Below are 11,388 nucleotides of genomic sequence, written 5' to 3' on the forward strand. Positions count from 1 at the left end.
CTTATTCCTATATACATTGTGGAAAACTTACTAATGTGACCCCAAAATCAGCTGTAACTTCTACTATGAAATCCTTCTACGAACCACTTCCATGACCCTAAGGACAACACTGAAGATTTGATTTCCGCAGAAACATTGGGATGGCTCTGAACTAACGGGTTTGATTTGCTCTATGGCAGCAACAACACTGTCTTGATTCTTTTCATGATGCTTTGAACTAAAAGGTAAATGCTATTAGTTTAGATTTTTTTCATTGAAGTATAAAATACAAGCTCTCTAAACCTTAGAATAAGTCATGCATAATAGGCCATTATATAGTTTTTCATGTAAGTATCACAAATTGATTCAACAACCAACTTATTTAACATACATTAAATACAAGTTTCTCAATCTCACTTGAGCAAGACACTATCGCGAAGAGTCGATACCCCTATTTTTGATTGAGCAACATGTGATTGAAATTCTAATGAATCCAAGACTTTGATTGATTGAGACTTGATGAAAGGGAAATCAAAATTACAAAATTCTTCTTTCTTTAAGCCACTTCTTGGGCATTGATATTAAAATTATGATGATATAGCAGAAACTCAATAAATTTACAATGTCATAGAATTTGGCAACCTCAATGTCTAACACACTCGTTTAAAATAGATTCTTCCTATAAAAAAAAATGGCCAATGTTCCACAATTTGAAGGGACAGATATAAAGATGAACCAAAACCTAAGTCTGAGTCCAAAATTCCTTTAGCCTAAACTTTAGAAATACTCCCAAATCTGTTCCTTTTAGTGAGTTTTTTATTCAAACCAGAGAGAGTAAAGAACCTTTTACCAATGAGCTAATTGGAGAACAGAAGCTTTGGTTGATGCGGATGAGTTCATTTGAGTGTTGGGTCCCAAATTATATTATCACCAAATTTAATAATTTAAAATTGCAATCACACATAAGAATACAAATATTTACATTAAAAAACCCTTTCTTTTTTAAGGGAAAAACAATGAGACAAATTCTCAAGTTTATGCCTAACTTGAGATTCCCAAAATGCAATAACAAATTCTCTTGTGTATGTCTTAGCTAAAGAAAATCTTCTTTTTTCCTTTGTTCTCACACACACTAATTATTTCTCTTAAAGGCGGCAATACTAGGGGTGGCAATTCGTGTTCGAGTGTCGGGTTCGTGTCGTGTCAAGTTATGAGTATTCGACTACATAGGTCAACACTAACCCGATATGTTTATTAAACAGGTCAAGATTCCTTAACCCTAACACGACCTATTTATTAAAGGGCCAGTCGTGTCGACCTATTTATTAGATTTTATCAAAATGAAAAGAAAAAAATTATGAAAAAACAAACAAATAAATATTTTTAATATAAAATTTAGAACTAACAAGTAATTATATCACAAATAATCATTCAAAACTAAAACATATTATAATATCACAAATAATCAATCACAATATATCAAAGAAAATAAATCACAATAACTAATATGTTTATATACCTAGAGTTTGAAGGGTATATTGGTAAAATGTCATTTAATTAAACGGGTCAGATGGGTCAAACGGGTTCTATGTGTTCAACACTAACCCAACCCATTTATTAAACAGGTCAGCCATGTCAACCCAAATATGACACGAACCCGTTAAGTCTCAACCCATAACTTGTTAATTTCGTGTCGTGTCGTGTCGGGTTCACGGGTCGTGTCAAATTTTGCCACCCCTAGGCAATACTTTGCTCTCTCCTCTCTATTTTCTTCTCCATGTACAGCTCTCACTCTTGGCTATCTTTTATCTATGCGGCTCCCTCTTGGCTGCTCTCTCTTTTTTCTTGTGTGGCACCCTTTTTCTCAGTTTTCTATTCCATGCGGCACACCCTAATTGTAAAACCACATAAAGCTTATTTAAATAGCCTCACCGACTTTGGTACTTCTACAAACACACGGATTCAACTTTAATTAGAATTCTCACGTGGTCTCCTATTTCTAATAGGAACTGGCAAAGCATTCGCGCAATGTGCGGATAATGCTTTAAACTGTCATGTGAAAAGATTATAAAGAATGTTCAAAATATGTTAAAATAATAACACAAAGTAATGTCACGATAAAATAAAGAGTTTTTTATTGAATTAAATTAATACAAAATTAAGGGGATAAATAAAATTTTATTTTATTTTATTTTAATCTCAAGAGGACAATGAATTTAGACTATAGCATAATAGTCATAGAAATTAGTTAAAGCAACAAATTCATCGTTGAAAAGTGAAAGTTTAAAATTGCACACACATTAGACATTTTTTAGTTAAAGTAAAGAGCCATTAAAATATAAAAGAACAATGTAGGAATATTGTAGTTTAAATAATGATAAAAACATCTATTCAATATATTAATGTTTATTATGCGGTTTAATAAGTTATTTGTTTGCTTAATCATAGTTTTTGTTTATTTAATACATTAGGGTTAGCATAAGATGTTTATGATATCATATTAATGTTTAGTTAGCTTATGAAAATATCATAGAATTTTCATGATATCATGTTTATGTTATTAGAGTATAATAGTGGTAGGTTAAAAGAAATATCATTCTAACAAATTTTTAATATGAAATTTACATATATTTCTATGAAATATGGATATTTTATTGTTCATGTATATTTCAAATATTAAAATATTCTTATTAAAAAAAATATTAGTTCTCAACTTGGGGTTATTTTATTGTTCATGTATATTTTGAAATATTAAAATATTCTTATTAAAAAAAATACTAGTTCTCAACTTGGGGTCGTATTGCAAAGTATGTTGAAAAAATCCAATGTTTTCAAAGACAACTTGAAAAAAAAAAATTAATTAATTTTTAAAGTTGAATGGGTTTGGACTTTAAGAGGGACAATCGTTCACCAAAGATAATTTAAATAAGACTAACATAACCTTAACATTAAAAAAAAAAAAATTGGAAAAAAGTGCAAAAAATGTGAAATGGAAGGCTAAATAAAAAATTAATGTAGCAAAGTGCTACGTGATAGAACCTCATGGTCTCCCACATTAGGATTTTGCTTTATTATATATATATATATATAATCAAATAAACTATATAATTAGTACACACCTATAACAAAATCTCATCGTCTCCCACGTTAGATTTTTCTTTCTTTCTTTCTTATATAAAAAAATAATCAAATAAACTATATATTTTCTCTAATTATATACTCAAAACAAAAACTATCCAGCCAAATTACTCAAACCTAAATCATAGTTAAACCCCTAATTTAAAAAGAAAAAATAATGATAAAAAAAAAAATTACTCGTAGGGGTTTAAGCGATTTGATGGTGGTGGAGGCTAGCATGATGGTAGTGGTGGAGATTCCTCTCTTTTTCTCTCTTATAAATGTTTTTTTTTATTCTCGGGTCTTTTATTTTGGTAATAGTAAACTGGTGCTTTTCATTTAACGTTCTACAACGTCTTCATGTCACTCTATCTCTACCCATGGCTTTATCTAGTTATTTATTAGTCCTTAAATTTGTATTTTATATTTTTGGCTTTTGTTTTTAATATTAAAACAGTGGGTATGCTAAACAGGGAGGGAACCAGGATTTAAATCTAGGGAGGGCCAAAGCATGAACCAAAAAAATTTCTTGTGACATGGTTTATTAAAAAAAAAATCATGGTAAATAAAAAATGCACTTTATTACCTAAATATTTAAGTCAAGAATGGTATAATATGAACAAAAAAAGTTGAAAGTTATAACATGATATTCTAACCTTTTTTGAAGAAGAAGAGGACTTCAGATCTTCAGATTTTGGGTAATTGGAATTAATATGTTGATTTTATCATGTTGACCAACTCACTAATATGATAATCTCATACTCTTAGATGCAACTAAAACTCACACTAATGAAGTTTTTCAAAACTTTTTTCGAGGATTTAAAAAAAATTGAGATATCAATATTAAGAGTTGGTAATGCTACGTCATCAATATAGGCTTCTAAAAGAATTTTGGCATTTTATCTTTTGCAAAAAATATAAATATTGTAATTCACTTTCCCATAGTTTATAAATCAATTTAAAAAGTCACATAAATTGTTGTAAACCCTGTAAGGGATTTTTTTTTTTTTTTCTATGAGATTTTTTTGGTTATGAATTATTGAATTATGATATTGGTGAATTGTGGATTTTTTTTTTTTTTTTTGTTCATCCTATATACTATTTAAAATTTTCAAAAAAATTGATTCAACTTATCTCATGTTAGATTGTGCTTTAAAATTTGTGAGAGCATTTGATAGGTTGAAAAAGGAGGGTGGCATTACAAACTTTATTTTTGTGAATCGGATGGAAATGGGAAAAAGTCCATTGGTCCTCCAAACTATCTTGATTGGAAAAATGTCAAGACCTTTGTGAAATTTCTTGGCATATTTTATGAGGCGACACTTAGTTTTTCTTGGTCTTTGTTTGTCACTTCTAATACATACTTCCATGAGCTAATTAGCATTGAAGATCAATTGCAGCAGTTGTGTAGTGTTGATAGGGATCCACTTTTGAGGAGTATGACGGTAAAGATGAAAAAAAAATGATAAGTATTGGGGAAATATAGATAATATTAATTTGATGCTTTTTGTTACTGTTGTTCTTAACCCAAGATATAGATTGAAGTATGTCAAGTTTTGGTTTAGGGAGTGGTATAGAAAGGACATGGGGGATACGGTGAGCTCTAAGGTTTGGGATGCATTGAAAAGGTTGTATGTGGAGAGAGTGGGTCAAAATGGAGTTTCAAATTCTAGTGTTAGTGGTAGTGGTGCTTCATTGTCTAGGGACTCCAGACCAAGTATTGGTAATGCTTCATTGTCTGATCGAATTAAAAGCTATAATAATAGGTTTAAACAACACTTGGCAAATGAGGATAGTGTGGAAAGCAAATCTGAGTTGGATAGGTATTTGATGGAATCTTTTGAGGACCCTGATGTGGAAGATTTTTACATCTTGATGTGGTGAAAAATAAATTCTTCTAGATATCGAGCCATTTCCCAAATTGCTCTGGCTATTCCTGTCTCTATAGTTGTATTCGAGTCTACTTTTAGAAAGGGGGGTGTTTTGGATTCATTTCGCAGTTCTCTATCTCCTAATACAGTTGAAGCCCTTATTTATGCCTAGAATTGGTTGAATGATGCAAAGAAAAAAGACCAATAAAGCTTTGGGAGTGCATGGATAATGTGGAGGATATGGATGGTTTTGAAATTGACACTGGTAAAAATATATATATGTTCATTTTGTTTGTTGTATGTATCAATTGTTTATTTATTTGCTCAATGCATAAGAATCATTTTGTTTTGAATGGGATTGTAGAAATTGCATCGGTTTGCTCAATGCCTATGGAAGAGGATCAACCACCGTTGTGTTGGATGATGATGAGTGATGTGCTGCTCTTTGCTTGGAGTTAGTTAGTAATTAGTATTATGCAAGTATACTTGCTATTATCATTCGTTTGTGCTAATTATAAATATTTTATTATTCATAAACATTTTATTGTTATTAACACGTGTTTATTTTGTTTTGTTTAGTATTTTGTAAGAGTTCTAGAATGATGCATAGTGCATGGACTTACTGGACAAAGGACTTACAGGAATTAGCAATCTTTTACCTATATGCTAATTATATTTATGCATGTTATTGGCAGTGAACTTTTCACTAATGGTAGTTATTTAGGTACTTATAGGTGGGATTATCATTAGGGATACAAGAAATTAGCATTCTTTTGCCTAAATGCTAATTTAATTTGTATATCTTTCTTTTGGCATTTGTGGATAGCAACAAATGGTTTTGTAATACGTTATTAAGTGGATACATTAATGCTTAGTGTTATTGACACTAACACTCACAGTGACACTAATGATATTATATGCCACATGATAGTATTTTGGGAGTTGAGCTCTTATTGATGCAATTTTAAAACATTTTTGCATGGTGAATGAAATGAAAAAATTTGGACAGCTTGTTTGTGTGAAACTGTTTGGGTAGTTTGCTGCGTAAAAAATTTGCACAAATTGTTTATGTGTGAATGAAATGATGAAATTTGGATCATTATTGTTTATGTGTGAACAAATTTGAACATATTAAACAGATTGAGTAGATTTTTGAATAGACTGAATAGGTTTTTGAACAGATTTTATGTGTGAACAGGTTGAACAGATTTTTTTATGAAGTTTTTGTAAAATTTGAACATATTTTGTTGTTGTTTTTTGAATAGGTTGAACAGATTTGTGTGAACAAGTTGAACAAATGTTTTTATGAAGTTTTTGTGAAATTTGAACAGATTTTGTTGCTATTTTTTGATGAGATTGTATAGATTTTTGAATAGATTTTATGTGTGAATACTGAATAGGTTGAACAGATTCTTTTTTATTTTAATAAAAAAAAAAACAAATAGAATTTTTAATGTTTCAAACCGACCAAACTGATTAAACTGGGCCGACCAAACCGCACTGCTATAGGTCGGAAAACTGACTGTACGCATTGGTTTTAATTATGAGAAAACCAATTCTTATCGGTTTGGTAACAAATTTGAGAAAAAAACTGAGCCGACCAAACTGCGCACACCCCTAGTATGCACTCTTTTTCATATATATATATATATATATTTTAAGTTAGAAAATTTTAGGAGCAAATGAAATACGTATGTTAAAAAAAAAAAAAGGGAAGAAGAAGAAGAAGGAAAAAAAAAAAAAAATTTCATGTTTAAAAGGTTGTAGGAAAATCAATTTAAACATATACCAATCAGAACCGCTTTCCTAGCAATAAACGAAGAATTGTGGACACCTATTAGCTAGCTAAACCACGCCAAACACGTATCTATTACATGACCGTGTTAAGTTGGTATGATGTCACTTATTAGCTAAACCCAAATGGATGCAGGGACTAAGAATAATGTTATGGATATATAAAAATGCACAGAGTCATGTGAAGATACATTTTTCACCGCTCACAATTTGTTACGTGGCAAATTATGGTGTAAAGTTTTTCATTTTTATGTGTCCCTAATATTATTCAAAACTTTTTTTTTTCATTTACTAAAGAATTTAGGTATAAATCTTGCTTCCATAAAAGGTAAAAATCATCACAGGTTAGTGGACGAGGCTCAAGACGCTTGTGCCAATACTACACACACACTTAAAAAAAAAAAAAAAGAAAAAAAAAAGAAAAAAAAAAAAAGAAAAAAAGGCAATAGGGAGCACATGTTTAAAAGATTTTGTTTTTGGAAGGACAGTTTAGTGGGACCATGTTTTGCACCATAGAAACGTGCAAAACATGGTCTCACTAGATCACAACGTTGTTGAAAGCTGAACCATTACCTTTCGACCATGGGCATCCTATAAAATTGGATCTAGAATTCTTTTCTACATCAAACTCCAACCAAAAAAATCTCCGTCTAGTATTCACTTTGTGACATTCTCCATGGCATTGTCTACTACAGCTTTCTTTGCTTCCTCCAATCCTCCAGTTGCTCCAAAAAGAATTCCACAAACTGGCAATGCAAACCCCTTTAGCCTGACCTCTTTGCCTAGTGCTCCCAAATGGAGCATTGCCCATGAGCAAACATTGGCTTCTACACCCTTAAAACGTCAAAACTATGGAATTCAATATGACACAGTAAGTTTTGTGTCACCTTTGGTTTGTGATTCCCAAATTTTATTAATTCACTAGAACTTGTAATTTTCCAGTTCCTAAAGCTACATCTCTTTGTCTGCAGGGTGATTTTAGTCTCAAACATGCTAAAAAATTGAAAGTATGCAGACATCTGCTGAGGGATCTAGGAGAAAATCCAGTTGAAGGTCTAAAGATGATTGATGCTGTCCAACGCTTGGGCATAGACTACCATTTCCAGGAGGAGATTGAAACAATTTTACATAGGCAATATGTAGAATCTAGTGCTCATGATGACTGTGGTCAATGTCTCAATGAGGTTGCGCTACGCTTCCGCCTATTGAGACAACAAGGATACCATGTGCCTGCTGGTGGGTATTGCTTTTGTTAGCAATGTTATTATTAGAATAATGATTAAATGATTAAATTGATCATTTTCGAATGATAAAATATCATAGTCTCAAAATGGTGAACCTCAAACCTCAAAGTAGTGAACCTAGACTAATTCCTAAGACAAGTCATAATTTATCTGTTATAGTTTACCTTAGTATTAAAAATTATGATAAAGCTTTTATTGTTTGGAATAGATGTATTTAACTGCTTCAAAGACAAGAAGGGAATATTTAACAAAGAAGTGAAAGAAGACATCAATGGATTGATGGGTTTATTTGAAGCTTCACAGCTATGTATAGAAGGTGAAAACACACTTGTTGAAGCTGGAGACTTTAGTCAGCAGCTCCTAAATGAATGGATGAGCCATCTTGATTACAACCAAGCCAAAGTTGTCGGAAATACTCTGAGGCATCCTTATCACAGGAGCTTGGCAAGGTTTATGGCCAAAAACTTTTTTGATAATATCAAAGAGACAAGTGGATGGTTTAATGATTTTCAGCAATTAGCAAAAATGGATTTCAATGTGGTCCAATCAAAGTACCAAAAAGAAATTGTTCAAATTTCCAAGTACGTTTCATAATACCTTGACTACAGTTGTCTTTTATTGTTGACCTTATTTCTTAATTAGTAATATTACATATTTTAGTATACTAATTTTATAAATTAAAATTTTAATTTTCAAACATGCAACTAAAAATTAATTAAAATATCGAATTATTATGTTGTTGATGTGGAATATTAGAATCAATAATATTAATTTCAACGATGGTTTATAAACTTTTTATAGCGAAATTTACAGTAATTTTAACAATTTTTTTTTTTGCTAATAATTCCCACCAATCTTTATTATCTCAGATGGTGGAGTGATCTTGGGTTAGCTGAGGAATTAGAATTTGCCAGGGACCAACCACTCAAATGGTACATTTGTTCAATGGCCTGTCTTACAGATCCAGAGTTGTCAGACCAAAGGATTGACCTCACAAAACCCATTTCTTTTATCTACATAATAGACGACATTTTCGATGTTCATGGCACACTTGAGGAACTCACTCTCTTCACAGAAGCTATCAACAAGTATGCATCTACTGCACTATTAATTTGCTCTCTCCCTCTCTCTCAACAATTCTTATTGATTAATAAATTGTTATATACAGATGGGATTTTACTGGTCTTGAGCAATTACCCGAATACATGAAGATTTGCTTCAATGCTCTTAGTGACATTACAAATGAAATTAGCCACAAGATATATCAAAAGCATGGATGGAACCCCCAAGACTCACTAAGAAAGACGGTATATGTCAATGATAGCATTATATTTACTTCTTCGTCTATATAAAAGATTAAAAAAAAAAATTGTTAAGGAATGCCTTTAAATCATATATTAGTTAATCATTTTATGAAATTTTTTATGAGAATTGAAAAAACTGTAAAAAGAATGTTTGATAATTTTTTCAATTTGGTATAAAAAGTTTTCAAAAATAATTTATTAATGTATACTCTAAGGCACATAAAAGAAAAACACATCCTTATGCAAATTAAAAGCATGATATTCTATGATTGTTACAGTGGGCAACTTTGTGCAATGCATTCCTAGTGGAAGCACAGTGGTTTGCTTCTGGGCACTCACCAAAATCAGAAGAGTATTTGAAGAATGGAGTGATTAGTTCTGGGGTACATGTGGTACTAGTTCACATTTTCTATCTTTTGGGTCAACATATGACCAAAGAAACTACAGATATTGTCGATAGCATTCCGGACATTATGTCTTCTGTGGCCACAATTCTTCGACTCTGGGATGACTTGGGAAGTGCAACAGTAAGTATATATGCACAACAGTTTTTATATTTCTTTTTTGCTCAACAGGTAAATAAATTGAGTTTGTGTTATAAACTCGATATTTTGTGTCACTGTTAATCTTCACCATGCAAATGCAACCATCCTTTTCAATTAGTTGGATTATAGTGGACCACTTGACCTGCATTTTGTTTACTTTATCATCCCAACATAATACAAAATAGTCCGTACTGTCTATTTATTATTATGAGTGGTGGATCATAATCAACTAATTTAACATATGTTTTCTTAAATTGAATCTAAAATTGGATAGATCCTAGATTTTTTTTTTTCTTTTTTTTTTAACTTGACAGATTAGTGGTTCTTGAGTCTCAGAATTGTGATCAACACTCTCATTGTTATCCATAATTTAAGAAATAAAATACATACAAGTTTGGTTTGAATCAATGTTATTTCATGACAGAGAACAAGAAATAAATACAACTCATATCCAAAAATTGATCATATGTCACTTTCATGTAAAATTGGTCGGAAAGTATAACCTTTCGTACCAAATTCAATAAACACATCAAGAAAATTTTATGGAACTCAAGTGTTGGTGAATATTAACTACAACACTAATATGACACAAGTTCAAAAAATGACTATAGTCACTTTCATGTCAGAAAGGAACCTCTCGTACGAAATTTAATAAAGAAGTCTTGTAAGAAAGGGAATTGTAGGTGCTTAAGCCCCTGTTTGGCCACCTTTTTTTGCTCACTCAATTTTCGTCACTCAATTTTCATCACTCATCACTCATCACTCGTCACTCTAAAATATACACTTGTTTGGCACCATCACTCTATTTCAATAACTCAATATTTTTCATACTATTCATGGACCCCACCTTTGTCACTTGGTCAGATTTTTTTTTCTCCATTTTTCTTTCTTCTTTCTCAGTTCTTCAGTTCGTTCTTTTTTCATTTTTCATTTTTCTCCCTTTTCACCTCTATCATCTCAGATTTCTCATCCAGAACAAAATTAAACATGCATAAATATATTCTAGAACAAACCCAGATTTCTCAATCATGAAAAAAAAAGAAAAAAGAAAAAAAAAAGCAAACTCAAATCTGCCCAGGCCATTGATGTTGATATTAGGAACCCAGGAAAACCCAGTTCCCACAAACCCGAACCATTGAAAGAAGAAAGGAAGAAAAAAAATACTCAGATCACCGAACCCAGTGAAAAAAAAGAAAAAAAAAAGGGAAGAACACCGGGAGGCCGAACCTAGGAAAAGGAAAAAAAAAAGAAAGAAAAAAAAAAAGAGAGGATGAACACCAGGGAGACCGAACCCAGGAAAAGGAAAAAAAAAAAGGGATGAACTGAAGACCAAACCCAGTGAAAGAAGAAGAAGAAAAAAAAAAAAAAGAATGGAAACCCAGTGAAAAGGAAAGAAAAGAAGAAGAAAAAAAAAGAAAAAAGAAGAAGAAGAACCCAAGCCCAGGAAACCAAACCCAAAAACCAACGTGAAAAGAAAAGAAAAGAAAAAAGAAAAGAAAGGAGAATGGAAAAGAAAAGAAGAAAAAAAAAAACC

The 11,388-nt window shown here is 31.4% G+C and overlaps 1 protein-coding gene across 1 annotated transcript; it reads left to right on the top strand.

Annotated features, from left to right (window-relative positions):
• Positions 1-7,402: 7,402 nt before the first annotated feature.
• On the top strand, positions 7,403-11,225 carry LOC111988800 ((3S,6E)-nerolidol synthase 2, chloroplastic/mitochondrial-like). The gene is made up of 6 exons (XM_065760376.1): positions 7,403-7,632; positions 7,733-7,997; positions 8,214-8,586; positions 8,875-9,093; positions 9,174-9,312; positions 9,588-11,225. The coding sequence occupies exons 1-6, from the start codon at positions 7,438-7,440 to the stop codon at positions 9,933-9,935; spliced, it is 1,539 nt and encodes a 512-aa protein (XP_065616448.1). The 5' UTR covers positions 7,403-7,437; the 3' UTR covers positions 9,936-11,225.
• The last annotated feature ends 163 nt before the right edge of the window (positions 11,226-11,388 follow it).

This window comes from Quercus suber, unplaced genomic scaffold, assembly GCF_002906115.3.
Source record: "Quercus suber isolate HL8 unplaced genomic scaffold, Cork oak 2.0 scaffold_364, whole genome shotgun sequence".
Classification (NCBI taxonomy): domain Eukaryota; kingdom Viridiplantae; phylum Streptophyta; class Magnoliopsida; order Fagales; family Fagaceae; genus Quercus; species Quercus suber.